This window comes from Eschrichtius robustus, chromosome 9 (genome assembly GCF_028021215.1).
Source record: "Eschrichtius robustus isolate mEscRob2 chromosome 9, mEscRob2.pri, whole genome shotgun sequence".
NCBI classification, from domain to species: Eukaryota; Metazoa; Chordata; class Mammalia; order Artiodactyla; family Eschrichtiidae; genus Eschrichtius; species Eschrichtius robustus.
Window position 1 is genome coordinate 16,141,825 of NC_090832.1, and position 19,684 is coordinate 16,161,508.

At 46.1% G+C, this 19,684-nt stretch overlaps 1 protein-coding gene across 1 annotated transcript in view; it reads right to left on the reverse strand.

Moving 5' to 3' along the window:
* Nucleotides 1–6,288, reverse strand: part of PPP1R14C (protein phosphatase 1 regulatory inhibitor subunit 14C) — an 87,351-nt gene extending 81,063 nt beyond the window's left edge. Inside the window, exon 1 of the mRNA XM_068551084.1 lies at nt 5,470–6,288. Coding sequence (XP_068407185.1) covers nt 5,470–5,775 — 306 coding nt within the window. The 5' untranslated portion in view covers nt 5,776–6,288. The remainder of the gene's footprint in view (nt 1–5,469) is intronic.
* Nucleotides 6,289–19,684: the final 13,396 nt, after the last annotated feature.

Genomic DNA, 19,684 nt, shown 5'->3' on the forward strand with positions numbered 1-19,684 from the left:
AGTGGGGCTCAGAGAGGTTAAGGAAATTGCCCAGTCTCTAAGCAGTACTAAATGCTGGGGCCAATGTACCTTTCAGGTTCACCTCACTTCGAAGCATTTACTCTTTTAATCACTGCCTCCACACCAAATTTCCCTAACCATTGTTCCAAAGGGAAACCTGTTAAGTACAGTTTTCATTTCATCCTTTGGCAATTTAGAATTCTTTTATTCATGGACTTTTAACATGTTTAATTCATTCCTTAATATTTTACAGATTGAGTTTATGGAGGTTTTTTTTTTAAGCAGTTTGGTTTAAAAGTCTATTCATTCTCAAATACCTACACAAATGGGGATTCACCACATAATCCACAAACCATCTTCTAGACAGCACTTTCTACCTTCCAGCTGAGGGACTAACAAAGCAGCAAAGCACGCTAATTTGGTGTTGCAGAGTAGGAATCGAGAACAAAGCAAGGACCTGAACTAAAAACAGGAGGCCTGATCAAAGAACAAACCCACAGACACTGGTGTCCCCCTACATGCATCAGTCAACTCAGAAGTTACAACAGCTGCATCAGGGGAGTAGGCAACCTACAGGGATTCGAGAAGGTGCCAGGCACTGCCCCACCTCAAGAAGCAGTGATTAAAGTACATCTGACTTTCTGGATACAGCCCTGCTCTGCTGTGTCCCAGCTGAGGGGCCTGGGGCAACTTCTTGACTTCTCTGTGCCTCAGTTTCCACATCCATGAAATGGGAATATCAGAGGTTGTTACTAGGATTCCATGAACCATACCTGATACACAGAAAGCACTCAATAAATTTTAGCTAATTATCTTATATATGTTCAAGCTTTTTCCCTTCGGGACAGTATTTTTTTAATGGCAGGTTACAACCCCAAAATGTGTTATGAAATCAATTTAGAGGGTCACAACCAGCAATTCTGGTAAATTAAATAGAACAGAATATTGTATTTCAACATTAATAAAGTCATATTTTATATTAACTTTGTAATTTGTCTTTCACGTACATGGTAACATTAAGTGGCGCTTTGTGAATCTCTGTTTTCATCCAACCACGTGTCAGTGTATGTATCAGAGAGCAAGAGTGTTTCTTTCTAGGGCCACAATCAAAAAAATTTGAGAACCACTGACTTACAGAATGAGGATGGTAGGGAGTAAGGGAAGATGAAAAAGTGTAATGTGCCAGAAACCACTTTTTAAAATGCAGACAGCTGCAGCAAAAGGAAAGCCCCTCTAAATGGACATTCAGGATAACCCAGGAGATACCCTCAGTGTACAAGTCTGTTCACGGCTAGGCTGCTGCAGGCGTTTCAGTAATCCGAGGTTAACAACAGGCTTTTACTTCCAAAGCAAATCAAACTGCAAAACTGGAAGTACAGATGTTATCTTGATGCTGGGCAAGATGGGAAAAATTGACATGACTTATCCAGTTAAGTCCTCTTGCAATACTCGTCAAAGTAGACACTATGCCAGATATCAAATACTCTTAAAAACTATCAGGGTTTGGGAGAGATATGAAAATGTCTTAAAACAGAAATTCTTACATGTGGAGGTAGATTTAACCTAGCAGTTCTGTTATAAGCAAATTCCTAGGTGAAAATGTAACTACCTGTACAAGAAGATGAAATGGAAAATAACTATAAACATAAATAATCATTTTAGAATCTATAAAGACATTTATTTACGTATCCACAAGGCTGTATGATGTGGGTTTTTTAAAAATTTTTATTGGGGTATAGTTGCTTTACAATGCTGTGTTAATTTCTGCTGTATGTACGATGTGGTGTTTAACAATACCACCCTTAGACTGTGTAGGAGGGGCCACAGCCCTGGGCCCCACTCATCTTCCTGCAGAGGTCCTGGGACCAGGTGGACTTACCCATCCAGAGCCAGTATCCCTCAATCTGGTTTTAGGCTACACTCTGAGTCCCCAGAATTCCCGGATCAAATACCAGGACAGTTCCAGGGCATGAACAGGCTCCTTTCAGGTCTGGCCTCCCAAAGGGGGACTTTGCCACTGGTTGGGGCCAGAGGCATAGTTAGGGGGTGGCAGAGGGTGTGGACAGACTGGACATGCAAGTGGACACGATGCCCTTTACCTCACTGAACGTATCACAGGTGAAGAACCAAGGGAAGCAGGTCCTGGCCCAGGGGAAGATTCTCCCAACCAGCTCTGAGCTCTGGGAAATCTGAGAATTCAAAGTTCAAGCCTAGCTTTCCAGGCCATTATGAAGATATCTTTGCCAAGGTAGGAGGATAGAATATATATAAATGCTCATTAGCTTGATTCATAACATTTAGACACATGCTACACAAGGGCCTCCATCTGTTCTCTTGCACAGGACCCTGCAGAGTTATAAGCAGGCTTGGTGCTTAGAACATGGACCAGAGCCACACTGCTGGGTTCTTACCCCACCTCACCCAGTGACATTCACCGGCTATGTGAACTTGGGAAAGCCTCTGAATCCCTCTGTGTCTCAGTTTCCTCATCTGTAAAACAGAGATGATAACAGCACTCTCTTCATATGGGTTGTTGTAATGACTAAATGAATCAGTGCCTGGAACAACACGCAGTGCATAATGTAAGTACTCCATAAATTCTGTCTTCGTATTATTCTCTGTATAAAACCGATTGGCCACTGCAAACTTCTAGATAAAACCATAGCCAGGAAGTTATTCTGTGTATTTCTTCTCTCCCACTCCTTTCCAATTTTAAATATCATACTTTATGCCACTCTAAAAGACCACTATTTTCTATTCTGAAAAGGACAAGTCATCTAACTGCTGACCTGCCTGATGCAAGTTCTTCTGAAATTAGATACATGTTCATCTGGAAGACCCCCAACCTGGCAGATAGCTCAGGCCTCTGGCTGGTTCGAAGTCTGGCAAGCTGGCTTTCCGTGTCAATTTCACGGACTAAACATTTGGAGACATTACCAATTTTAAGTGTAAAAAGGACATTTCCTAACCTTCATATTCATGAGATTCACAGCTACAAGCCAGGCAGGTCCTTCTCGATTCACAAACCAGAGGCTGAAATACTTGAAGCTATCAGCAAGGAAAGGCTACCAGACCAGAGAAATGAAGCTAAAAATAGAGCCCTACCAGTGGAAAAATAGATGGCAGAAGACAATCCCTTACGTGGCTACTTATTAGTCCACAGGCTTTTTATTATTCAACGAAGGTGTAGCGTCAATATAGTATTTACAAATTGCCAAAAACCCTTTCAATGACTTATATTTCTTCAACCTAAAATGACAGAACAACTTGAAGAGGAATATTTGCCCCATTTTAATGACATGCAGGCAGCCTATAGCATCTTGTGTCATTTCACCACAAAACCTCTCAACTCTCTAGCTGTTTGCTATACGTTGAGGTCTGAAATGGGAGAAGTACAAGGAGAAGATTCAAGGTCATATTTACCCTTTAAAATAGGTACCTAACCTACATGTTTAATACAGTGAGTATTCAATCTTTCATTTTTTTCCAATTATTCAGAAGAACCTTTAAAATATATGATTTGCCAACCTGCTGAGAGGCTGGAACTCTTTCCCAAGCTACATCTATTTAGTCTCCCATAAAAAGAACATTGCTAAATCACTGTTAATTTCAACAATAGTTTCTCTATTAACCCAAATCTTCTCCAAACCCAAAATGGAGTATAAAGACCAGTATGAAATAAGTGAAAAGTAATTGGATTCTACAGAGGCCAGACTGAGCACATCCATCCATCCCACAGTAATCCCATCTAAATCAAATATATTGTTTCTTTAAAGAGTTTTGCCAACTTCCTATTTTAAGAAAACCCCATAAACACTTCCTATTTTGGCCAGTTTTATTTATGCAATTAAAATGGTTTTTTGTAAGAGCTGGGCTGGAGAAACAATATATTTTTACAAGCCCATTAGTCATATAGTCAAGCTTCATTATATCACAATCATTCATCAGGAGTCTGTAATGAGAATGCTGTTTCCTTGCGCAATGAGAATGTTAAGGAAAATATGTATTCACAATAGGCCATAAAATGTGTGAAATCTAAACCAGAGGAAAAGCCAGTGGGTTCATCTGGCTTTCATTTTTGCTGAAGAGGGTAACAGCCCTATAGACACAAACCTAGCTTCAGCTTAGAAACCATATCCTTAATTATTAACCCTCTTCATTCTTCCACCCTTTCCAAACTCCACTCCCTTAAGAAAAGTAGAATACTTCATTTACAAATACTGTTATTAAAGACTCTCATGGGCGATCATTTTGGCTTTGGTCATTTTTCTGCCATACTTTTTTTTTTTTTAATTTATTATTTATTTATTTATTGGCTGCATTGGTCTTCGTTGCTGTGCATGAGTTTTCTCTAGTTGCGGCGAGCGGGGCCTACTCTTCATTACGTTGCGGTGGATTGTTGCGGAGCACAGGCTCTAGGCGCGTGGGCTTCAGTAGTTGTGTTTTGCAGGCTCTAGAACACAGGCTCAGTAGTTGTGGCGCACAGCCTTAGTTGCTCTGCGGCATGTGGGATCTTCCCGGACCAGGGCTCGAACCCACGTCCCCTGCATTGGCAGGCGGATTCTTAACCACTGCGCCACCAGGGAAGCCCTCTGCCATACTTTTGTTACAGCTTATTCTAAATATTTCTCCTTACATCAACTATTTCTCCTGACGCGGCAGTCAGATTTGCGTATAAGCTTAGCCCCTGAACTGTGGGAAGTAAATGTCGCGGCGGAGGGGGAGCTGGGCGATTCCGGGCATCCCGCACACCACCCGCAGGCTCCCTTCCACCCAGGCACCCTTCCAGGTTGCCCAAGGCTCTCATTCTGCGCCCGTCAACGGGAGTAACTGAAACTGGGCAGGAAGAAAGAAAGCTGCTTCAACAAAGCCCAACGTGTGCAGCTTTGGTAATGCAAGGCCGAATTATGGGGACATGCGTCGGGGCTGGCTGGAAAAGGGAAAGCATTCAGCTTATGATTTTGTTGTATATTTCAGAAACCGAGGTGGTCTCTAAGATCCCCAGAACCTCTCCTCTCCGTTAAGCAGCTTTCAGTCTTTTCCCTGCTCCCCCTCCACGAAAACCGGGTCTGCCAGGGTCGCAGCAGTGAGCGCTGTTCTCGTGGGTTTGCGCGCAGCCTGGATGATCCCCTCCGAGCCCCACTTCGGGGAGCTGCAGCTGGAGCCGAGAAGAGCCCGGGGCTGGCAGAAACGCAGCGCGCCGAGCAAGACCCAGCCCTCGGCACGGCCATCAAGGGGGCCCCCAGCTCTCCGGGCACCCGGCAGCTGAACCCAGGAGGGGCGTCCCCATCGCTGCGCCCCGGCACCAGAGGGCACTCTGGAGAGAGAACACGCTGCGCCTCCCTCCCAGCCCTGGGTCCCCAGGAGCCAGGGCGGTGCGCGCCTGGGAGCCAGAGCCCTGGAGAATTCCTGTGTTTGCGCAGCGGGGCCAGCGAGGCCCCCGACCCTCCCGGCCCCGCGCCCAGGTACCTCGCAGCCGTAAAGCTGTACCAGCTGCTCCACGATCCACTCCTCCACCACGAGCCGCCTCCGAAGCTCCTTGCGATCGTATTTCACTGTCACTTTTCCCTGCTGGTGGCGCCGCTGCTGCTGCTGAACGTGCCCGGCAGCGGACGCCGTGGCCACGGGCGCCGAGTCCTCCCGGGAGGAGCCCGAACCGCTGCTCGAGCCCGGGCTGCCGCCGGCGCCGCCCAGGGGGCTCTGGAAGAAAACCCGCGCGCCGCCGCCGCCGCCGGCCCCGCCGGCCGCCTCACTGCTGCCCGTCGCCACCGACATGTCCCCTCGCGCGCCGTAGACCGAATGCGGCCCAGAGGAGGGGCGGGCGGAGCGCCCGGCGCCGCTACCGCCTCGGGCCGGGCAGCGGCATGCGCGGGCTTCGTCAGCACCTGCTCCGCGCCGCCGCCGGCTGGCGGGGAGGTCTGGAGGAGGAGCCGCGGCGACCGGGAGGAGCGCGGGAGGGGGAGGGCGGAGAGGAGGGAGGGGCGGGGGCCGCAGCCTCAGAGACGCCGCCGAGGACCCTCTGGGGCCAGCCCCGGAGGCGGATCCGGCGCCCGGCAGGCAGCGGGCCCGGGGCGTGGGAGTGTGGCGCGCAGACACGCACGGGCGACCGGCGTGGGTCTGGGGCCAGGGATGGTCCTCTGCGCGGGTGACCGTGTGCTGCCCTCCAGGACACGGGGATTGCGCTTCTCCCGCCGCCTCGGCCGGCGCTGCCGGGGACTGCGCTGGCGACCGCCTGGGGCAGGGGACGCGGGAAGGGGCCGAGGCGCAGGTTCCTCGCAGAGGTTTCCTTCTCCCTGCCGCCTCCTCTGAGGGCGGGGCGGTGTCTCCTCCCCTCCCGGGCCCACCCCGCCGCTCCAAACACCCGTTCCTCTCCGTGCCACTTCCTCTCTCGGAGAGTGAGAAAAACTGACGAGGCGATGTTTGTGCAATCAGGCAATTACCGCGCCTGAGAAATTCTCTGCAGACCAGTTTTTCCCCCCTTACACAGTGTCTTGTTACCTCAAAGACAGTGCATTCAGATATCTTTGTATCTAAAGGGCAGAAGGCTTGATGTCTCTTGGCCAAGGGACTGGGGATATCCTGACAGCAAATATTTCTCTAAGAGTCAGTGCTGGTTACTGGTCTTACATTTCTAGTATTGTATTCCCTGCATCGCCAGCTTTCTTAATGCCATTTCCAAACAACGTCTTTGAAGCTAGTAAAGTAACAGCACTGACTGGCTACTTTTAAACCATCAGGCAGCCAAGAAGGGTTACAAATGAATGAGCTTATTATGCGGTTTAGGGCAAGGAGATGGGGAGGAAAGTTCTAAACAGAAAACTGCATGCGTATGTGTGTAAAATTATAGGGAGACACTAATATGTTTCTGTTGTACATAACAATACATTTCTGTTCAGGCAACTGAAAGAAACCGCAAAGATGTTCAAACACAAGTAGTAGCTTTTATGAACTTTTTAAAAACCTGGTAGAGTTTACTGGCAGCTACTCAAATAAGTTTCTCAGAGATAAAGAATCAAGTCAATTTCCTCTGAACACTTTCTATGATGGAGAGGATTCTGGGTGGGCTCCTAGACTCACAGCTATAAAGACACTGAAAATAAAAGTAGCCAGCAGCTTTGTCCTGACTCTTCTGGCTGGTGCCCTGGTCTGCTCTATCCAGATTTGTGTTTGTGCTTTATTCCTTCACTTGGGGTTTTCCAGCCAGAACATGACTGAGAAGGGATTTTCCCAAGTGTTCCGTGCCTAATGTTCATCATCGGGACAGGTCTGGCCTTGAAGAGTGAAAGGAAAGATCTAGTGGGGATTGTGTGAAATAAGGTGGCTGGTGTCCGTCTTGGACTCTTGTAATTAGAGGGGGTCAAGGCTAAAAACCCCTGCCCCATGGAAGAGACCAGCTGTCCTTAAGGTGGTAGGTTTCCCACCCAACTTTTCATGGAGAAGGGAGACAAAACTACCCTGATTGGCTCCTAGAGATTTTTTCTGTTTAATAAATTTATTTATTTACTTATTTTTGGCTGCGTTGGGTCTGTGTGGCTGCGCACGCACTTTCTCTAGTTGCGGAGAGCGGGGGCTACTCTTCATTGCGGTGAGCGGGCTTCTCGCTGGGGTGGCTTCTCTTGTTGCAGAGCACGGGCTCTAGGCGTGCGGGCTTCAGTAGTTGTGGCGCGTGGGCTCAGTAGTTGTGGCACACGGGCTTAGTTGCTCCGTGGCATGTGGGATCTTCCCAGACCAGGGCTTGAACCCGTGTCCCCTGCATTGGCAGGCAGATTCTTAACCACTGCGCCACCAGGGAAGCCCACACCTAGAGATGTATGACAGTTCTCCACATCACCCCCTCTAGACATCCGGCACTTATCCAAGTTACCTAGTACCAGCTTTAACCAGCTGGACTAACCAGGAGAATTTCATTCAAAACCAAAAAACAGCTAAAATTGTAGTTAATGATGGAGAAACTATATAAAATCTTGGCCTCATTCTGGTATTGGGGACTGGCCATACCAATTATTTTGAAAACTGTGCCTGGTTTCCAGGAGTGTGGCAAAGAGTGGAAAATTCCAACTCCTTACTTTGAGTCTTTGGACAATGAATTCAGTCATTCAATTATAACTTCAAAGGATTTATAGAAATTCACAAAGTTCTTTCTGAGAATTTCTTGTGTCAGTTTTTTCTCACTGCATAAGATTTCTTCCTTTATGCTTAAAATTCAGCTTTCACTTATATGACTACAAAAATGACAAGTACTAAGCACATATAAGAAGAAATTTAGAGTTTTAGGCATCCTAACTTGTAGAAAAATAGCCAGGGAAGAGTCAGGCTCTTTGCAGGGGTACACTGACCTTCAGATACCCAAATGTGTCACCTTGACTTGGAATTATGAGTTGAAGTAAACAAGTCCCTCTTCCTATAAATCCAATAGCTCCACCCAGGATATAATTTACATTTGAAGTGAACTCCACAGCCCCACTCTTGCCACAAATACACACACACACACAACTTAGTGTTTGAATAATCAAAACTCAGTGTTCAAATCTTGACGGAGAATGGAATTACCATTTTTGCAGATTTCAAATACTGAAGACAAAATATTTGGGAACAAGGGAATTATTCTCAGGCCAGAAACCGTTTACACAGATGAATATTTAAATTCAGCAAAACCGAAAATACTTCTCATCTCTAAGGTTAAAATGTAAATTTTTCCAGGGCAAACCCCTTCATTTCTACTGCAAACAAGTTTTTTAAAATGGTAGTTAATCTAAAACAATGAATAGTTTTTAGTGAATTAAATGGTCTGAGAGTTTCCTAGAACACAAGAGATGAGCTTCTATCATCTGAGGATTCTATCAGTTGCTCACAGTATTTTCAGTTTGCAGAATACAGTCCATTATTTCATTATTCTTTATGGTGTGAGAGCAGCGATGTTGTTAGCAGTATATCAGTGTAGTTTTCCTCTGGCTACTGTTTCTTCTCCCCACCCCGCTGCCACCCCTCTTTTTTTCCTTCCTAATTCTGGGCCTTTGATTGTATCACATACTACAATTTGGAATCATAATTCCAAAATAAACTTAGCCACTACTTGCATAAATAACCACAGCCAATAACAGTCACTGTCACAATTCTAAAATTTTGTCACGGCAATTAACAGAAATTCTTACCTGACTGTTCAGAGATGATGAAAAGCAGGGGGAACAATCCATATCTTCAGCTCTTCCCTTCTAACAAAGATTACGTATCCCTGCGCCTTCTTGTAAGCCTAGCCTGCGGAATAGTTTGTCTCTTTCTGTAAAACTAAGGTCAAATTTGTTTCGAGAGGAGCCAGTTATCCCCTGTCCAGCCAAAGGCCTCCTGCCCTTCCCCTTTCACCGTCCAGTGTTCTCAAAGAGTGGTCCATTCCCCCAGGTCTCTGTCTTCCCCTCTCACGCTCCGCCCTCTGCAGTGCCACTGCCACCACTGCCAACCGAGGTCTCCCCCCGAACTCCATGTTGCTCAATTCAGTCTGTGCTTTTTCAGCTCTTACCTGCCTTGACCTCCTGCCACATCTGACAATCTTGAACCTCTCTTTGCCAACACCCTCCTGGTTTTCCTCCCACCTCTGTCTATTCCATCACAGTGATTCCAGCGAACTCCTTTTCCTACATCTCCGCCTTAAAGGTAAGCAGTTCTCCAGGGTTCTACTGTCAGCTCCCCTTTGTTAATTCACATGCTCACTCCAGGTAACTTTGTCTCCTGATGAAGATTCCAGTTTGACAACCTACCATCTACCTGCCACAGACTCCCCAGATCGTGACCTCCAGCGGATTCCTGGTCCGAGCTTCAGATCTACAGGTACATCACCTTTAGTGCCCACGCATGCAAATACGTTTATAGTTAAAGTACACAAATATACACCCATCTCAATTCATTAGAAAGCAAAACAGTACAGTGAATATGGTTTTGGTCGTGGATGGTCAGCACAGTAAGATTTTTTTACCACAAACCACAATAAGAAACACATTTCTGGGGCTTCCCTGGTGGCGCAGTGGTTGAGAGTCTGCCTGCCAATGCAGGGGACACGGGTTCGAGCCCTGGTCTGGGAGGATCCCACATGCCGCGGAGCGGCTTGGCCCGTGGGCCACAATTACTGAGCCTGCACGTCTGGAGCCTGTGCTCCGCAACAAGAGAGGCCGCGATAGTGAGAGGCCCGCGCACCGCGATGAAGAGTGGCCCCAGCTTGCCGCAACTAGAGAAAGCCCTCGCACAGAAACGAAGACCCAACACAGCCATAAATAAATAAATAAATAAATAAACAAATACTTAAAAAAAAAAAAAAAGCTCTGGGATGCAAAATAATGAGGCTGGGGACCAACAGGTGTATATATTTTAAAAAAAAAGAAATACATTTCTGGCATGACCTAAATAGAAATCCACACACATAACTTACCCATATTACATGTAATACACTCTGACATGTCCTATTCTATTCTGTTCTGTTTTATTATTTTTAAAGAATGCTGTTCACAATCTACTAAACCCACTAAAGGGTTGCAACCCAGAACTGGAAAAGCGCTGCTGCTGGCCAGAACCATGCCTACGAGGGCCAGTCCTGGCTCTCCTCACTCTTCATGGCACACTCCAGGCTGGTTATTTATTTCCCTGGCACTCTTTTTCTGTCATTCTTAAGTTAAGTGTTCTGGTCAACAATTTTGACCCCAAGTGGCTGATACAGAACATACGTGTGATCCTCCTGGCAATGCCACAAAAGAACTACAGGAAAATATTCTGGACATGAAGATGGGCCTTTGCTGGACCTCCACACTCCCTCAGGAAATGGTGGAGGGCCTGGATGGTAAAGATCGAAGGTCATCCGGGATTGGTAGAGCCTCCAGCCTCAAGACAAGTATATGGTGATGGTTACCAGCACAAGCCCCAGATCCCAAGTGCCTGGGTTGAATCGGGCCTCTGCCACTTAGGCACTGTGTGACCTTGGCAAGTTACTTAACCTCTCTGTGCCTCCATTTCTCCATCTATAAAATGATCAGTAGCACTTGTCTCACAGGTTGTTCTGAGGGAAAATGAGTTACTAGGGAAAAAGCACCTAGAACAGTGCCTGCTGTTGTGTGTGAAGGGATCATAAACATAGCAGCGAGAATTCACTATAGGTCCAACAGTGCCGTAGAGAAATTATCGCCATAGGCACATCCTATGTCCAGGGATGTGAAGAGAACAGTGGGAAAATATCTCCGTAGGGAACCTGCTTCAATCATTACCCAGCACGATTCAGTTAGCGTTCCCACTGACAAGTTCCAATAAATGGAGGTAAACACCTATACCCACTGCTTACTTAGGTAAACACCTATACCCACTGCATCCAGGTGGAGGTTGGCACCTCCACGTGGATGCCTTGAAGTCACCTCAAATTAACAAATTCAAAATGAAATCACCATCTTCCCAGGCCGGACCTGCTTCACTTCCTAGCTTCCCTTTGCCAGGACTGTTTAGCACCACTCACTCTCTTCTCTGTTCAACCTAGAAACTTGAGAACCATCTACCTCAGTCTCTTATCCACCGTGTCCAATTAATAAGCAAGTCCTAATGGTCCCATGTTTGTCTGGATCTCAAACCTGCTTCCTCCTCTGGTCCCCACACTGTCCTGTGGACTTCTCCCATGCTCTCCTACTTTGTCTTCATGCCCTGCCTTCCATGCACTCTCTATACTACTCCCACAGGGAGATTTCTGAAAGCAAATGTGATCAATATCCTATGCTTAAAATTCCCTCCCTATTCCCCATTCCCTTCAGGCTGAAGTCCAAACAACTTAGCATTGCACACAGGCTTTTCTTGCTCTGGCCCTTGCTTTCTGCTCCAGCATCTGTTCAAACCCTCCCCATCCCACCCGAACACCCGTACACACCTCACTCTGCCCAATACCTCGCTGAACGTGGAGTTCCCAAACACAGAACGCTCCCGCTACTTTTGCCTGTGCCTACAACCCCCTTCCCATCTCCCCATGGTGCCAGGCTGACCCCTCGCCCCTCCGGGATCATCTCTGGGTCTCACCTCCTGGACCTTGATTCTCCAGTATAAATACACAGAAATACAGGTCTCATCTCTTCTCAGTATAGGCTCAATCTAGAGGTGGCTGTTCTTTTAAATCAAAGGAAATCACACTTCTCCCCTCTACAGAGATGCTCCTGGGTTTTTACTTGGTTTCCATAGTAAACAAAGGAAATAACTGTCACTCTGCTCTCCCAAGGTCCCACACACCTTTTTCGCCAGTATTTAGTTTCAGCTTTTCAACACCTTGTTGGTTTGAGGCTGTCAGGAGATAGTGGCTAAAGAATCAGGTGTGAAATCAAATTGTGATTCCAACTCTCCTCTTACCTGACTCTGCCTTCAGCTGAGCAGTTGTTTTCCCATCTGCAAAAGTAGGAATGATTCTAAAGGCCACCACCCCAGGCCATCTGTGGTGAAGGACCAGGTCATCGTGGACCGAGGCGTGGTCCTGCAGGACACAACTAATCTGCAGCTTGTGTCACCTTCGACTCACCAGGCAAGTCTGACAACACTCAGACTGCTCCAAACCCTGCTCTCTGACACCAGTCTGTACTGGTCCCATGACAATGTCAAATGTCTCTAAAACTTTCTAAACATCCACTCTCACATTCTGCACTTGTCTTGCCACGGCCCAGCAACAGAACAGTTCACCAGCAGGCACAAGTTCAGGGACCGCCCTCCAAAAAACTCTGTGCTAAAGGTCCTGTGTTCATTGTGAATGACTTATCAACTCTAATAGCGGTAATAACAGCAATAATAACGGGGCATTTCCTCCAGCTTGAGAGAATGAGGTGCTGGTTTTAATTTCCTCCTCTGCAAATCTTTGTTAAAAAGAGAGCTGATCCTAGTGACCCAGAAAGATGTTCGCCTTCTGAGGAGGCTGCCTGGCCTCCGCACCCTGCCCGCCATGTGCTGTGGAGGATGGCGTGAGAATCCTTCCTTTAGAAATTCATATCCCTGTTCCTATATGTCTCTCAGGACTGTTGGGATCACTGCATTGTGTTGTGTTGTATTGTGTGTTGTGTTGTGTTGTGTTACAATGGGCTCCATCCCAGGGAAAAGGGGGCTGGGTGTCCATGAAGGGCCTGACATTCCCAGTGTCAATTTCCAGTGGAAAGCTAGAAGGTCCTTCTGAGAAGGCGAACTCCTTAGGTGCTGCAGAGGAAGGTGGGAGAAGTGATTTTTCACTGGCTTTGTGATTAGACCGTGTGGAGATGTCTAAACTTAACTATGCCTGTAGGTGTCCTCCACAGGGAAGTGGGCCCACAACCAGGTTGGCGGGTCCTGAGCTAGTTTTATCTGGAGCAGATGATGCAGGTTTACGACAGTTTGGGTCTTCTTATAATACTAAAAGCTCCCCATCACTGACACCTATTACGTGTCAGACACTTTATTATAAATGCTGTCTCATTAAGTTCCCGCCCCCAACCCTGCAGACAACCTACCTTCAAGGCTGATGATTCCACTCATTTGAAAGATAAAGAAACCAAGCTGTGAGAGTTGAAGTGACCCCCTCCCTCCACCCTGAAGTTTTGTGGTAGTGGAGCTGGGATCTTATTTTTTATCTGCTGCACTGGTCATTAGTAAGATCCTACCTGAAAGTTCCAGCCTCCTCTCAATTCTGTGCAGGATCTTTAAGGCAGGGTTGTGAGCTTAGGGCAGAGCCACGGAGTTACAGACGCCCAGCATCCCTTTTTCTTCCATTGGAGCTTGGCTTGGTGGAACCCAGGGTCATTGTGAGAGAACCTCAGGGGACAGGAGCCCTCATAGGACCATAAGCCCACTCCACACAGAGATCTCCAGTCCGGTTCCAAATTTGGAGTAGCCAAGTTTTGTTTTTAAATGACGAAGGCAGTTTTTCCTTTTCCCTGCTCTACTCTGAGAACTGAGATATTCTGAAATCAACTGGCAGTTCTACATGGCGTCTGCTAGATGTGCAGTCCCCTGTTCCCTGACACATGGGATGCAAATCTGATGCTGGTCAAACCCACACCAATTAAGTCAAAGTCTCTGGGGGTCAGCCCTGGACATTGTGCTAAAAGTTCCCGGGTGGATCCACGGTGCAGCTGGGGAGGAGGGCCACCACCCAGGACCATTTGGGGACCATCTTAATTATAACAATGTGACTCTCCAAACACTGCCTTCTGTTCTCAGCCTTCTTCTGTTCTTTCCCACTCTTAACTATTCTCTCTGGCCTTGCTTCACAAAACCCTCAGAATCATCATCACCAATCCTCCATAAGTGCTTAACCAAATACGTCAGAAATGGCTGTTCAGTCACAGTGTGAATTTCATTGTGCAATTCAAAACTGGTGATGCAACTTGGCAACTGTTTTGAAATATAAAAAGAGTGGATCTTCATGGACAGACAAAAACATCTCAATTATAGAATAATAAAAGGATCAGGTATAGTTGTATAATTGTATAAGTAAGTAAATTTATCATATCACTAAGAAATCTAATTACCTAACTGGAAAAAAAATTTTAAACTGAAGGAGTATGGTCTGTCAGAACCCTAGGTAGAGAATTATGTTGATCCTAGGAAACATAATATGTTTAAAAGTAGAGAATGGTATTTCTTTCCAGCTTTCACATTTAAGATAACAGAAAAATCTATTGCACTATCTTGCACATCATGTTTGAAAAACAGACCAAATTATAACATTGTATGTCATGGTACAGCAAAATGCTACAGCCCAGAAAACTATGCAAGCGGTAAGTGTGCATAATGTCCTCAGTACAGACTGCAAGGCAATAAGCTGTAGAATAAGTAATAAGTGGCATTACCCTCCTCTGTCCCCACTGCCCAACCCACAGAGAGAGAAAATTATTAAAAATTCCACAGATGCCCTTTGGCTGTCTGAACCCTTAGAAAGAGGTTCTGTACAGAAAAGCCCAGAACTGCTGCAGAGCATAATAAATGAAGATAAGCCTCAAGGTACTTCCAAATCTGTCACCGTAGATGTTGCAGTACTGCGATTGTGACTGCGGCCATCCTTTTCGAAAATAAAACTTCTAGTAAATTCATGATTCTAGTGCACCAAGAAACATGGAGACTTTCTGGGAAACAGGGTCAGAATCTAACTTACCAAATGTGCTGTATCCTCTATTTTGTCCTGTAAAATCAGTCAGGCTGGGCAAGGAACAAGCCGGACCCCACCCATGAGGGGCTTAGCTGGGCCGTCTGCAGTTGCTAATCCTGGGATATGCTGTTGTAGGTTGGTTCCAGCTGTGAAACAAGCTGTGAGTGGAGGAAATGTATCCCTTTTCCTAGTTTTCAGGTCCCCACCTTCCCCAGGTGCATATTCCAAGTGCCCTGTCCGCCATCGCTACCCTTTGCTGGCGGACAGAGCCTCTCACGGCCTTTCTTCTGTCATGTGTCCCACTCCTCCCTCCCACAGCCAGTCCACTTTCTTATCCTCCAGGACCAAGGCAGCAACTACTGATGGGAATAAACTGGCTGTGTGATAATCCAGAAGGCAAAGAGCCTGTACTAGGTTGAATAGTGTCCCCACCCCCCCAAATTCTCGTCCTTCTTAGAACCTCAGATGTGACTTAATTTGGAAATAAGATCATTGCAGAGGTAATGGATGAAATCATACTGAAGTAGTGTGGGCCCCTAGTCCAACATGATTGGTGTCCTTCTAAGAGGAAAGGAGACGCAGCGGCACAGACATACACAGAGGAAGACAGTGTGAAGAGAGCCAGAGGACGTCATGTGAGGACACAGGCAAAGATCTCAGGATTGCACCTATAAAACCAAGGAATGCCAGGAACCACCAGAAGCTAGAAGAGGCAAGGAAGCATCCTCACCCAGAGCCTTCAGAGAGAGCATGGCCCTGCCACACCTTGATGGTTGGACTTGGAGCCTCCAGAGCTGGGAGAGAATACATTTCTGTTGTTTATGCCACCCAGTTTGTAGTACTGTGTTACCACAATGCTAGGTACTAATACAGTGCCTTAAGCGTGTACCTGGCTGCTAACCGCAGACTCGGGGTGAAAATAAGTTTCATCTCAAATGGCAGTTCATATGGCTACTGGGGGGCCACTTGGCGCTCTGCTTGGAGTTGGGCTGTGAGGCGGTGTCCAGGCACTACAAGGGAGAACACTGTCAGGCACTAGTGTTGTCCGTACCCAGAAGAGGGAGTGACACCTCATGTCAGCCTAGTGCCAGCCTTGCTGGAGGCACCACCCAGGACTCAGAGCCTTGGCACCCACATTCTAGTTATCAGCTCCCACAGTCCCCCACTCTCCTACTATGTTGAAACATTATCTGTTTTTCACTTTATGGGGGAAAAAAGGGAAATGAATACAAAATAACACATTTAGAACTTTTTTCAAATGTCTGTTTCAAATAAATCTGATCTTTTTTTCAAAAGTGGAATTATTTATTTTTATACAAACACACTGAATGTCAGTTGATTTCTTCATCAATGGAAGCTTTGTTAGTAAGCCAAAGAATGCTGCAAAAGGGTCCTGCAAGACAGGACCAGCTTATGTAAGTGTAAATATTTAAGATATAAAGTCAAAGTAGTTTCGGAAATTTTATGAGACTGGGAAAAAATGGTTTTTAACCAACAGGATTTAGATCATAAAATCTCGGAAGAAAAACAAAGAATGATCTGGCTTACCGTACTAGCTTGGCTTCCCTAGTACCTAGCAGGGGATTAGCAAACAGTAAGTTGAATGAATAAGTACATGACTACATATGTTAATTTAAAAAAAAAAAAGATATTTACATACCAAATGCTATTTGGACATGAAAATATCATCTTGATGTGCTGTAACGCTTCTATACTCTTCTACTGGGCTTATTAAGAGAGAAATGCTGAGAACCACTTCAACATTCTGAAAGTCAATATTCAAGGAGAATATTCATACTTCTACTGTAATAACAACAGCAACACTTATATAACCCTACTAAATGCCAACTACTATCATAATCACTTCTTTTACATCTACTAACTGTTTAATCCTCACGACTCATCATTCGGCAGATGAGGCAATGGAAACAGAGAGGCTAAGTAATTTGCCGTAGTCACACAGCAAGTAAGGGGCAGAGCCAGCCAGTGTAGCCCCCTACACAGTGCAGCCTCTCATTAGGAGTCATTCCTCCAGCACACATTTATGAAGTAGCCACTGCATGCGAGTGCCACATCTGGCCATCACACTGAGACGAAGAAACACCACTGAGCCGCTACCGGGAAAGCTCTTCCGGGTCACGGCCCACTCGCGTTCCTCCAACCTGAGATTCGGACACTGCACAGCCTCCGCTATAAAGCGCTGTTCAGGCTCCGGAAGCTCGCGCTTACTCAACTCTCTCTCCCCCGAGTCAGGCAGGTAAAGAGAATCCTTTCAGCCATAACACCCTATGACCAAGGTGTGAATCACGGTGTATTCATTGGGTAGGACCTAGGGTTCTGGCTTGTCTTCCGAAGGAGGAGTGCTAGTGTTTGTAAATAAATTCCTTTAGCCTATTTTAAAAGCTGAACTATTTGTTTGCTTAAATAACTCTTTCTCCCGATGCCACAATTCCCCCTGGACATGGTTAGAATAGCCAGAATTGAAATTAAATTTTAAACAGACGAGCAAGAGGACGGCAGCGATGATTCCGTTTGCAAGGTCAAGACTGATGACTTCCTTTTGCCAAACTCCTGGAGGTTTTAGTAAATTTTCTGAGCGCACATGAGAAATTAGAATGGGAATGAGGGAGTTCTGCTGGTGAGGATAATTTACCTGATGTGGCCAAGGTAATATATGGATCATGTTTATTTACAGACTCATTAGACCACCCCCAGGACACGTCCCAGACTGTAGCTAGTTCGCCTATCTTTACTAGCATTAAATGATATCTTGAAGCGATTCAGAAAAACTTTAATCAGTGCATCACTTTTCTGGGAAATAAATATCATGCATGGATTTTATGCGGCACTTATTTCCATCTGGCCTGCGAGCCGCACGCTTTACTTATGCACCTGCTTCTGTACCAGTAACGCAGAGTGTGTTCGTTAGAGTAGCTCGCTGCTATGGCAAAGGCCCAAAGTGTGTACCAGCTCCACCACCACAGAAGTTCATTCTGTGCTCACATATTAATCCTGGATGGATGAACAGGAAGGAAGGAAGCTTTAGAGAAAGTTCAAGCTTTTATATTATACCAGCCTGAGCATATTAATTACTAGGTTGGGACTGGTTAACTGAAAGTGACCAGAAAAACTGCAAATAATCAGAAAAGCTTCTAGTTCTTTCACCTTGAACAAAGACAGGACCAGGCCCACAGGGAAACTTAAGGACAAGGAGAGACAAAAATGCCGCTACCTGTGATTACATTCGAGGATTCCTGCATATTCACTATAATAGTTACACACTCATTCATGGCAGCTACTTATTTTAATGTAATACTCATAGACTAGAATCACCTCTTAGTATTATAGTACTAAGCAGTATAGCACACACTAAAAATACCGAAGTTTACTTATGAGGCCAACATTTGCGGAGCTTAAAATGAGATCCAGATATCAAAAAACATGGAGTGCCTCTTTTTTTAAAATTCTAAATCTAGACATCTAGGAAGAACTAGATTTACCCAAAAAGAAAAAATACATAATTGAAGAATACCTAGATATTCTAGGTTAGTTTCCTAGGGCTGCTGTAAAAAAATACCACAAACTGGGTGGCTTGAAACAGCAGAAATGTATTCTCTCACAGTTCCAGGGGAGAAGTCCAAAAGCAAGAGTCACAGAGCCACAGGCCCTGTGCCATCTGCAGGGAAGCGGCCTTCCGGGCCTCTCCCCAGTGCTGGGATGGCCACCAAGCCTTGACATTCGCCGTCCAGCAGCTGTAGCACTTTACCTCTGCCTTCATCATTACCACATGGCTGCCTCACCTGTGTGTCTGTGTCCTCTCCTCTTCTTATAAGGACACCAGTCACATTAGATTAAGGGTCCCCCAACTCCAGTGTGACCTCGTCTTAACTAACTAATTACATCCAAAATGACCCTATTTCTAAATAAGATCACATTCTGAGGTACTGGGGGTTAGGACTTCAACAAATGTCTTGGAGAGGACACAATTCAACCCATAACAACTTATCAATTCACTTTCTTTTTTTTTGGCCGTACCACATGGTTTGCAGGATCTTAGTTCCCCAACCAGGGATCAAACCCGGGCTCCCTGCAGTGCAAGTGCAGAGTCCCAGCCACTGGACCTCCAGGGAATTCCCTCAATTCACTTTTTAATTGCTCTAAGGTCCATGTACGAACTAGCATATTTAGCAAAAGACTCTAATATAATACACTTGCAGAAATATTCCATTTGGGAGGTTTAGGTTCTGAAATAGTTTGGTTGCGTTAATGCTGCGGTACCCTGATATTTATGTGCACTCCTTAGGAAGGAAAGTAGCAACCCCGAGTGTGCTGTCCAAGGACAATGGTGCTTCAAGGACAAAGGACAACCCTGCCTGAAAAAATGCCAGCGTTACACCCCCTACCGGACTCTTACTTGCCCTCCCCACCAGGTTGCGATGGTTATGAAATTCCTGAGCCCACCTGGGCGACGCCCACCTGGGCGAGGGGACCTGTCCCAAATAAGGAAAGACGTCTGCCCTGTCCCACTCCCACGCTATAGAAGGAAGGTATATGTGCCTCAACCAATCAGTA